This window comes from Aquarana catesbeiana, linkage group LG08, assembly GCF_042186555.1.
Source record: "Aquarana catesbeiana isolate 2022-GZ linkage group LG08, ASM4218655v1, whole genome shotgun sequence".
In the NCBI taxonomy this organism is placed as follows: domain Eukaryota; kingdom Metazoa; phylum Chordata; class Amphibia; order Anura; family Ranidae; genus Aquarana; species Aquarana catesbeiana.
In genome coordinates this window covers 47,417,771-47,429,797 of record NC_133331.1, presented here as the reverse complement: position 1 = coordinate 47,429,797, position 12,027 = coordinate 47,417,771, and the positions used below count along the sequence as shown (strand labels likewise).

General features: G+C 45.5%; 1 protein-coding gene across 13 annotated transcripts in view; it reads right to left on the bottom strand.

The window, feature by feature from the left end:
* Nucleotides 1–12,027, bottom strand: part of SHTN1 (shootin 1) — a 185,359-nt gene that overhangs the window by 149,565 nt on the left and 23,767 nt on the right. For all 13 annotated transcript variants that reach the window (XR_012235636.1, XR_012235639.1, XR_012235640.1 and 10 more), the window contains exon 2: nucleotides 11,222–11,274. Coding sequence is in view for 4 of the 13 variants with exons in the window: in XM_073595793.1 (XP_073451894.1) it covers nucleotides 11,222–11,274 (53 nt within the window). In the remaining 9 variants the exon portion in view is untranslated. The remainder of the gene's footprint in view (nucleotides 1–11,221; nucleotides 11,275–12,027) is intronic.

Below are 12,027 nucleotides of genomic sequence, written 5' to 3'. Positions count from 1 at the left end.
ACCAGTTACGACGTGCAGCGCGACTCGTGCATGCGCAGTAGGGAACTGGGAAGTGAAGCCGCAACGCTTCACTTCCTGATTCCCTCACCTAGGATGGCGGCGGCAGCTGCCGAGAATCGAGCGGGTTAACGGCGTCGGCTGCCGACATCGCTGGACCCAGGGACAGGTAAATGGCCATTTATTAAAAGTCAGCAGCTGCGGTATTTGTAGCTGCTGGCTTTTAATATTTTTTTTTTTAGGTGGACTCCCTCTTTAATAACACTCTGTAAATGTCTGGGAACTGAGGAGACCAGTTGCTGGAGTCTTGGGAGAGGAATGCTGCCAATTTCTTGCCCGATATACAGTGGGGACAGAAAGTATTCAGACCCCCTTAAATTTTTCACTCTTTGTTATATTGCTGCCATTTGTAAAATCATTTCAGTTCATTTTTTTCCTCATTAAATGTACACACAGCACACCATACTGACAGAAAAACACAGAATTGTTGACATTTTTGCAGATTTATTGAAAAAGAAAAACTGAAATATCACATGGTCCTAAGTATTCAGACCCTTTGCTGTGACACTCATATATTTAACTCAGGTGCAGTCCATTTCTTCTGATTGTCCTTGAGATGGTTCTACACCTTCATTTGAGTCCAGCTGTATTTGATTATACTGATTGGACTTGATTAGGAAAACCACACACCTGTCTATATCAGACCTTACAGCTCACAGTGCATGTCAGAGCAAATGAGAATCATGAGGTCAAAGGAACTGCCTGAAGAGCTCAGAGACAGAATTGTGGCAAGGCACAGATCTGGCCAAGGTTACAAAAAATTTCTGCTGCACTTAAGGTTCCTAAGAGCACAGTAGTCTCCATAATCCTTAAATGGAAGACATTTGGGACGACCAGAACCCTTCCTAGAGCTGGCCATCCAGACAAACTGAGCTATCGGGGGAGAAGAGCCTTGGTGAGAGAGATAAAGAAGAACCCAAAGATCACTGTGGCTGAGCTCCAGAGATGCAGTCGGGAGATGGGAGAAAGTTGTAGAAAGTCAACCATCACTGCAGCCCTCCACCAGTTGGGGCTTTATGGCAGAGTGGCCCAAAGGAAGCCTCTCCTCAGTGCAAGACACATGAAACATATAAAAATAAAAAATGCAGCGCTAAACATAAATATCAAGATTATGTGATACACAAATGTGTGGCTATCAGACGTGCAACGTGATAGTGTGATAACCATATGTGGAGAAAAAATATTCTCATAAAAAAGGTATTCAGTCCATGACCATATGGATGTCCAACTGAATAAACATTATGATCATATAAGTGTCCAACAGTGTAAACAATATGTGTTTAAAATTGAAGAGAGGATTGTCACGGGTGTCATGCAGGTCACAAGGGTGGTGTTCCAGTACTCGGTATCCACAGATGGAAATAAAAGGAGCAAATGCGCTTACCGGAACAGGTGGACACGTTTGCCATACAGCTAGGTGTCATACGGGCTTATGGATCGACCGATCCGAATGGATGCTTGATGGAAAAGTGTGTGCGGCAGGTTCCACTGGTTCCTTTATGGCAATCATAGACACCCTGGAGAAATCAGATGTTCTGAGTCCAGGTGTGGACACCTCCCCGGCGGATATATGGTAGGAGAATACACCTTTCACTAAGCCAGCGTAGGGACATGCAAAAGGAGGAGAAGATCCCACATAGTGCTTGAGGCTGGGTTCACACTGGTGCGACACGACAGCCGTCCTACTTTGGATCCGACTTTGCCCTGCGACATGAAGCCGGCATGTGTCCGACTTTCAATGAACGGAGATCCGACTTGGATCCCCGCCAATGCCCGGCACTGTGTTTGGTATGAATCTTTAGGGGGAACTCCGCGCCAAATTTTAAATAAAAAACCGGCATGGGTTCCCCCTCCAAGAGCATACCAGGCCCTTGGGTCTGGTATGGACCTTGAGGAGAACCCCCTACGCCGATAAAAACGGCGTGGGGGTCCCCCCCAATCCATACCAGACCCTTATCCGAGCACGCAGCCCGGCCGGACAGGAATGGGGGTGGGGACGAGCGAGCGCCCCCCCCCTCCTGAACCGTACCAGGCCGCATGCCCTCAACATGGGGGGGTTGGTGCCTTGGGGGAGGGGGCGCGCTGCGGCCCCCCACCCCAAAGCACCTTGTCCCCATGTTGATGAGGACAAGGGCCTCTTCCCGACAACCCTGGCCGTTGGTTGTCGGGGTCTGCGGGCGGAGGGCTTATCGGAATCCAGGAGCCCCCTTTAATAAGGGGGCCCCCAGATCCCGGCCCCCCACCCTATGTGAATGAGTATGGGGTACATGGTACCCCTACCCATTCACTAGGGAAGTGTCAATAAAAAAAACCACAGTACACAGGTTTCAAAATTAATTTATTGGGCAGCTCCGGTATCTTCTTCCGACTTCTCCCGGTGTTCCGCCTCTTCTCCCGGGCCCCGCCGCTATCTTCTTCCAGCTCTATTGCCAGCGAGGGGCCCGGTCTGCTACCGCTGTCTTCTCGCCGCTGTCTCGCCGCTTCTTCTCTTCATCTCTTCTTCCGATGTTGACACGACGTTCTCCCCGGCTGGAATGCTCTCTGTGCGCTCTGCTCTGACTTATATAGGCGGTGACCCCGCCCCCTTATGCCGTCACAGTCTCTGGGCATGCTGGGACTGTGACGGCATAAGGGGGCGTGGTCATCGGGTGATGACCACGCCCCCTAAAACGTCACAGTCCCAGCATGCCCAGAGACTGTGACGGCATAAGGGGGCGGGGTCACCGCCTATATAAGTCAGAGCAGAGCGCACAGAGAGCATTCCAGCCGGGGAGAGCGTCGTGTCAACATCGGAAGAAGAGATGAAGAGAAGAAGCGGCGAGACAGCGGCGAGACAGCGGCGAGAAGACAGCGGTAGCAGACCGGGCCCCTCGCTGGCAATAGAGCTGGAAGAAGATAGCGGCGGGGCCCGGGAGAAGAGGCGGAACACCGGGAGAAGTCGGAAGAAGATACCGGAGCTGCCCAATAAATTAATTTTGAAACCTGTGTACTGTGGTTTTTTTTATTGACACTTCCCTAGTGAATGGGTAGGGGTACCATGTACCCCATACTCATTCACATAGGGTGGGGGGCCGGGATCTGGGGGCCCCCTTATTAAAGGGGGCTCCTGGATTCCGATAAGCCCTCCGCCCGCAGACCCCGACAACCAACGGCCAGGGTTGTCGGGAAGAGGCCCTTGTCCTCATCAACATGGGGACAAGGTGCTTTGGGGTGGGGGGCCGCAGCGCGCCCCCTCCCCCAAGGCACCAACCCCCCCATGTTGAGGGCATGCGGCCTGGTACGGTTCAGGAGGGGGGGGGGCGCTCGCTCGTCCCCACCCCCATTCCTGTCCGGCCGGGCTGCGTGCTCGGATAAGGGTCTGGTATGGATTGGGGGGGACCCCCACGCCGTTTTTATCGGCGTAGGGGGTTCCCCTCAAGGTCCATACCAGACCCAAGGGCCTGGTATGCTCTTGGAGGGGGAACCCATGCCGGTTTTTTATTTAAAATTTGGCGCGGAGTTCCCCCTCAAGAACATCTGAGCACAAGTCGCGTGCCGAAGTCGGATCATGCAAGACGGCAATCCGACTTTGATCCGACTTCAATGATAGTCAATAGGCTGAAGTAGGATCAAAGTCGGACCAAAGTAGTACAGGGAGCATTTCTAAAGTCGGAACGACTTGTGTCGGACCAGTTAGGACGGCTCCCATAGGGAAACATTAAATTTCACACGTCATGCGACATGAGCTCCCAATGTCGGAGCGTTTGTCGGACCAGTGTGAACCCAGCCTGAATCCACATAGACAGGTTTATTTTAAACCAAACAAAATAAAAGTCCAAATGACAGCAACCAGAGTTAAAAAGTAATCACAATGAGAATAGCGTGGTACCAAAAACAAGTAGCTAATCGCAACCCGACATGTTTCGGACTAGAGGTCCTTCTACTGGGGCATATTGTCTATTGTTTGGTATCACGCTTATACTTATAAACACATAAATGATTTAAAATCAGCGTCAGCTGTTACAACCATCATCAGCTGTGAGAGACTGCTGTTAAGAGGACCTCACAGCCAATAGGAATCCAGATATAAATGATTGGCTTGCAGTCCTATAACAAGGCATATGCGCTCCTCATCAAGGCATATGGAATAGAAATTTTTTTACAAAAACTTAAAAGTACCTAACATTTTTCAACAATTTATGTAAATACCATACAGAAATCTGCAGCCTGAGTCATGTAAAACATTGACAATGAACCTATCACTAAGATATTTTATCCAAGATCGGTTTTGGACTTAGTGATAGGTTCATTGTCAATGTTTTACATGACTCAGGCTGCAGATTTCTGTATGGTATTTACATAAATTGTTGAAAAATGTTAGGTACTTTTAAGTTTTTGTAAAAAAATTTCTATTCCATATACCTTGATGAGGAGCGTATATGCTTCTGGGGGAGTTTAACAGTTAATGTCCCAGTTTTTTTAATGTTTTTTTAATATTATTTTATTGTAACACACTATGGTTCTGATATCAGTTTTGTTTTACCAGCACATCCGTGCCTCCTTTCAGCACTTCCGTTGACACACTCAGGTGTTGAACTACGAGCGCTCGGCTCTGCTGTGCAATGACGCTGTAGTAGAACATGTGGGTGGAGCAGCATCGCTCCACACCATGTATCTACACTTGCCTCCTGATGTGGAATCGAGAAAAGCCTGAGCGTGGTGATGACATCCTGTAGGATGGTGTCATGTGACGTGCTATGGCGGCTCGTGATTGGGTGGTTAAACCTCATGTTATAGGACTGCAAGCCAATCATTTATATCTGGATTCCTATTGGCTGTGAGGTCCGCTTCACAGCAGTCTCTCACAGCTGATGATGGTTGTAACAGCTGACGCTGATTTTAAATCATTTATGTGTTTATAAGTATAAGCGTGATACCAAACAATAGACAATATGCCCCAGTAGAAGGACCTCTAGTCCGAAACATGTCGGGTTGCGATTAGCTACTTGTTTTTGGTACCACGCTATTCTCATTGTGATTACTTTTTAACTCTGGTTGCTGTCATTTGGACTTTTATTTTGTTTGGTTTAAAATAAACCTGTCTATGTGGATTCAAGCACTATGTGGGATCTTAACCTCCTTTTGCATGTCCCTACGCTGGCTTAGTGAAAAGTGTATTCTCCTACCATATATCCGCCGGGGAGGTGTCCACACCTGGACTCAGAACATCTGATTTCTCCAGGGTGTCTATGATTGCCATAAAGGAACCAGTGGAACCTGCCGCACACACTTTTCCATCAAGCATCCATTCAGATCGGTCGATCCATAAGCCCGTATGACACCTAGCTGTATGGCAAATGTGTCCACCTGTTCCGGTAAACGCATTTGCTCCTTTTATTTCCATCTGTGGATACCGAGTACTGGAACACCACCCTTGTGACCTGCATGACACCCGTGACAATCCTCGCTTCAATTTTAAACACATATTGTTTACACTGTTGGACACTTATATGATCATAATGTTCATTCAGTTGGACATCCATATGGTCATGGACTGAATACCTTTTTTATGAGAATATTTTTTCTCCACAAATGGTTATCACACTATCACGTTGCACGTCTGATAGCCACACATTTGTGTATCACATAATCTTGATATTTATGTTTAGCACTGCATTTTTTATTCTTATATTTTTCACATCGTCACTACATTGTTGATGCTGGCTGCTATATGTGTCATCCTACATCCTTTTTATAGTAGCGCAACATTATCGTAATTTTATTTTATCACTGTCCAAGACACATGAAAGCCTGCATGGAGTTTGCTAAAAAACACCTGAAGGACTCCAAGATGGTGAGAAATAAGATTCTCTGGTCTGATGAGACCAAGATAGAACTTTTTGGCCTTAATTCTAAGCGGTATATGTGGAGAAAACCAGATACTGCTCATCACCTGTCCAATACAGTCCCAACAGTGAAGCATGGTGGTGGCAGCATCATGCTGTGGGGGTGTTTTTCAGCTGCAGGGACAGGACGACTGGTTACAATCGAGGGAAAGATGAATGCGGCCAAGTACAGGGATATCCTGGACGAAAACCTTCTCCAGAGTGCTCAGGACCTCAGACTGGACCGAAGGTTTACCTTCCAACAAGACAATGACCCTAAGCACACAGCTAAAATAATGAAGGAGTGGCTTCACAACAACTCAGTGACTGTTCTTGAATGGCCCAGCCAGAGCCCTGACTTAAACCCAATTGAGCATCTCTGGAGAGACCTAAAAATGGCTGTCCACCAACGTTTACCATCCAACCTGACAGAAGTGGAGAGGATCTGCAAGGAGGAATGGCAGAGGATCCCCAAATCCAGGTGTGAAAAACTTGTTGCATCTTTCCCAAAAAGACTCATGGTTGTATTAGATCAAAAGGGTGCTTCTACTAAATACTGAGCAAAGGGTCTGAATACTTAGGACCATGTGATATTTCAGTTTTTCTTTTTTAATAAATCTGCAAAAATGTCAACAATTCTGTGTTTTTCTGTCAATATGGGGTGCTGTGTGTACATTAATGAGGAAAAAAATGAACTTAAATGATTTTAGCAAATGGCTGCAATATAACAAAGAGTTAAAAATTTAAGGAGGTCTGAATACTTTTCGTCCCCACTGTAGGATTCTAAGGGCTCATGCACACAGGACATTTTTACAGCTGCTGTTAAGGGCGTCTGATGTTTTTTTTTAACTGCCTCTAAACGCCCCTCCATGTTAGCCTATGTGTCCATGTACACATAAACTGTCAGTGGCGTTCGGAGGCATAAGCGTTTAGAAGCAGTAGAAAAAAAAACGACAGCCTGTGCTTCCAGGAGCATTAAAAACAAGCTGTAAAAACAAAAAAACGCCCAAAAACGCCCCTAAACCCTGTAACAAGCTGTTGGCCACATTTAGCGTTTTTAGGCGTTTTTACATTATAGGGAGTTTTTAATGAAAAAAACGCTAATGCCAAAAAACGTGGGAAAACGCGCAATAACGCTAATGTAAAAACAAGTTTTTAGCGCTGCTGTAGCGCTGACGTTTTTTAAAAAGTCTTGTGTGCATGAGCCTTAACTGCTCAACAGTCCTCGGTCTTCTTTGTTGTATTCCTTAAATCAACATGTGCCAAATATTTCCAATTGGTGAAAGGTCTGGACTGCAGGCAGGCCAGTTAAGCACCCTGACTCTTCTACTACAAAGGCATGTTGTTGTCATAGATGCTGTATGCGGTTCAGCATTTCCTGCTGAAATATGGCTAATTCTTTGCATGATAGAGCTTCACCTTGCATTTTTGGATTGCACTGCAAAATGTGTTCACAAACAGTGATTTCTGTTAGTATTCCTGAGCCCATACAGTAATGTCCACCACAGATACATGCCTCTCTTGGCTCTCTCGCTCCTCATTGGCTCAGATACAGCAGTGGGTGCCCCTGGCTCAATCAGAGCCAGTGACGAGGGAGCGGAGAATGGGGCTCGGGAGCGGCTTGCTATGGAGTCAATTTAAGGGTGTGGTGTGGACATACACATGTAGACTGGATACAGATCTGACATGATTAGCTGCCTGACTCCCATAAGCGCTGACTTTCTTATTTTTTTCTCAGATCCAATATTGAGTTTCAAACTTGTCTACAGAGATTTCTCCAGATTCTCAGAATCTTTTAATGATATTATGTACTGTAGATGATGATACATTTAAAGTTTTTGCAATTTTAAGTTGAGGAACATTATTCTGAAATTGTTCAAAAATGTTTAGATGCAGCTTTTCACAGATTGGTGAACCTCAGCCCATCTTTACTTATGAGACACTCTGCCTCTCTAAGATGCTCTTTTTATACCCAATCATGTTACTGAACTGTTGCCAATTAATCTAATTCCTTGCAAAATGTTCTTCCAGCTCTTCCTTGTTAGTTACACTTACTTTGCCAGCTTTTTGTTGCCCTGTCTCAACTTCGAGACATTTTGCTGCCATCAATTTCAAAATTACCATATTTATTTCTTAAAATAGTACAATTTTCTCGGTTTAAACATTTGATTTGTTATCTGTTTTCTATTGTGAGTAAAATACGGGTTTATGAGATTTGCAAATCATTGCATTCTGTTTTTATGTAGATTTTTAAACAGCATTTCAAAACTTTTTTAGAATTGAGCAGTGGCGGCCCGTCCATAGGGGGTGCCCCCCCATCCATGGGTCTGATCCCTAATCTACATGCAGGGCGCCGGACACATGGATTTCAACATAGGCGTGCGCACAGGGTGTGCCAGGTGTGCCCAGGCACACCCTAATCACTCTGTGCAGCATAGATTCCCCTACTGCCCTAGCCTCCCCCCACTTCCTCCTGCACCGCTGCTGGCTTCCCTCCTCTCCTCTCCTGGCGGCTGTTGCTGTGGGGATGTTTTAGGGTGAATGGAGGAAGAGGCCATTCTGAATAAACACAGTGAGTGATCAGTAGTGTGTGTTTGAGCTTTGTGGTGCACACCCTAATGCAATGGGCTGCGCACACCTATGGATTTCAATAGGGGGTTATGTTGTCACTCCAAGCCCCTACGTGGGCAGATTGGATGCTTTTTGTTATTCTTTTAAAATGTAAAAAAAAATATACAGTGCATCCAGGAAAGTATTTACAGCGCTTCACTTTTTCCACATTTTGTTATGTTACAGCCTTATTCCAAAATGGATTAAATTCATTATTTTCCTCAAAATTCTACAAACAAAACCCCATAATGACAAACTTGAAGGAAGTTTGTTTGAAATCTTTGCAAATTTATAAACAATAAAAAAATCCCATGTACATAAATCTTCACAGCCTTTGCCATGACACTCATAATTGAGCTCAGGTTCCTCCTGTTTTCACTGATCATCCTTGAGATGTTTCTACAACTTGATTGAAGTCCACCTGTGCTCAAATCAGCTGACTGGACACGATTTGGAAAGGCACACACCTGTCTATATAAAGTCCACAGTTAACAGTGCATGTCAGAGCACTGACCAAGCCATGAAGTCCAAGGAATTGTCTGTAGACCTCTGAGACAGGATTGTATCGAGGCACAGACCTGGGGAAGGCTACAGAAAAACTTATGCAGCATTGAAGGTCTCAATGAGCACAGTGGCCTCCATCATCCGTAAACGGAAAAAGTTTGGAACCACCAAGACTCTTCTTAGTGCTGGCCACCCGGCCAAATTAAGCGATCGGTGGGACAAGGGACTTAGTCAGGGAGGTGACCAAGCACCCAATGGTCACTCTGACAGAGCTCCAGTGTTTTTCTGTGGAGACAGGAGAACCTTGCAGAAGAACAACCATCTCTGCAGCACTCCACCAATCAGGCCTGTATTTTTAGAGTGGCCAGATGGAAACCACTCCTCAGTAAAAAGGCACATGACAGCCCACCTGGAGTTTGCCAAAACTGAAGGACTCTCAGACCATGAGAAACAAAATTCTCCGGTCTGATGAAACAAAGATTGAACTCTTTGGCCTGAATGGCAAGCATCATGTCTGGAGGAGACCAGGTACCGCTTGTCACCTGGCCAATACCATCCCTATAGTGAAGCATGGTGGTGGCAGCATCATGCTGTGGGGATGTTTTTCAGTCGCAGGAACTGGGAGACTAGTCAGCATTGATGGAAAGATGAATTTAGCACTGTACAGAGACATCCTTGATGAAAACCTGCTCCAGAGCACTCTGGACCTCAGACTGGGGCGAAGGTTAAATCTTTCAACAGGACAATGACCCTAAGCACACAGCCAAGATAACAAAGGAGTGGATACAGGACTCTGTGAATGTTCTTGAGTGGCCCAGCCAGAGCCCAGACTTGAACCTGATTGAACATCTCTGGAGAGATCTGAAAATGGCTGTGCACCAACGCTCCCCATCCAACCTGATGAACCTTGAGAGGTCCTGCAGAAGAATGGGAGAAAATGCCTAAAAATAGGTGTGCCAAGCTTGTAGCATCATACTGAAAAAGACTGGAGGCTGTAATTGGTGCCAAAGGTGCTTCTACAAAGTATTGAGCAAAGGCTGTGAATACTTATGTACATGGGATTTTTTTTATTTTTTTATTTTTAATAAATTTACAAAGATTTTAAACAAACTTCTTTCACGTTTTCATTATGGTGTATGGTTTGTAGAATTTTGTGGAAAATAATGAATTTAATCGATTTTGGAATAAGGCTGTAACATAACAACATGTGGAAAAAGTGAAGCGCTGTGAATACTTTTCGGATGCACTGTATTTGTACCAGAAAGGAGACGCAGCAGGTAACTGGGCAGAAAAAAAAAGTTTTGTTATTTATTTAACATGAATTACTTCAATCCAGGTGCATTGTGGGAAAGAGGATATACTGAGAAGTGTGTACGTGCAATGGCAGTGACAATGTGAAGTGCAGGGTGTGTCAGTGTGTACAGTGTGATAAGACAATCCCTGTAGATAAGGCACACACACCTCTCCTGCATTCTGTTGATCATCCAACAAGGCCGGAGTGAAGAATTGATCTGTACCAAGCTCTGTACTCCCGGGTGACAAAACAGCGCTTCTGGCATGCCTGCTTCTTTGGAGCTTTCCAGACGCTGCAACCTCAGGAGTGTATCAAGTCAAATGTTGTCATACAAAGCATACACTTGGTATCGTTGTGATCTGTCACACGACTTTCATCTGGCTGTATATGGCCGCCATAATGCACATATTCCAGGTGAGACATGACTAATTCGACTGTGGGGAAATCTCACCATTGTGGGAGGGGCAGAGACACAAACTACTGCAGGAAATCTCCCCATTGTGGGAGGGGCAGAGACACAAACTACTGCAGTAAAACTCACCATTGTGGGAGGGGCAGAGACACAAACTACTGCAGGAAATCTCACCATTGTGGGAGGGGCAGAGACACAAACTACTGCAGGGATATCTCACCAATGTGGGAGGGGCAGAGACACAAAGTACTACAGGAAATGTCACATTGTGGGAGGGGCAGAGACACAAACTACTGGAGGAAATCTCACACCTGTGGGAGGGGCAGAGACACAAACTACTGCAGGAAATCTCACCATTGTGGGAGGGGCAGAGACATAAAACACACATACATAACTGAAATATCCCTATGTTACTAATTATTGATCATTACCTTAACAAAACTTCTGTATTTTGTAAAAGTAAAGCAATCAATCACTCACCTCATCTTTGGTTTTCTCATTTTCTGTCCGGAGCTCTTCATATTGTTCGATGGCTGGAAAGAAAAAACGAAAAAGTTTAGAGAGAACTTTTAGCACCAGGTGACCACCTAATACACCCCAGGAATTACTGAGTGTGCTGGCAGAAAGGTCCTCGGGCAGTACAGAGCATTGCTTCTCAACCTTTTTTTTTCAGTCAAGGCACCCTTTAAAATTATGAACAATCTCGATGGCACTCCATTCTAAAAAGTAAAAAACTAAGCTAATAATTTTACACAATACAGCAACATCCACACATGTAGGACACCCAACATTAGAAGTAATTTATTCTTCCAAAGCAAACACACCCGTGCACACTGGTACGGACTAGTATACCAATGTTTCTCTTCTCCCTCAGTTTCTCTCCCTCACTCAGCTAATGTGACCCCAGTGATGATGGAGAGGGGCAAACAAGGATGCTGAGCAGGTGCTCGACGTCCTCCTTATCAACTGATGACATAATTCATTACTAGGGCGCCGGCAGCTAGAAGGCTGTAATAATGCACAATGTAAACTCATGGCTTTGTGTAACTAAAAGGCAGGCTTCATACACCCGCTGGTCTGTATACCATTTTTGGGCATTTGGCCAAGGCAGCCCTGAAGAAACCTCAAGGCACCCCTGGATGCATGGTTATCATGGTTGAAAAAGGCTGGTACAGAGTATTTCAGGAGATGAGAATTGGATAGAGAAAGTAGAAGAGCCCTCCAATAGAGCAGAGTATTTCAGGAGAGGAATGTTAGAGTGATGAAGGAGCAGAGTCCTCCCCAGC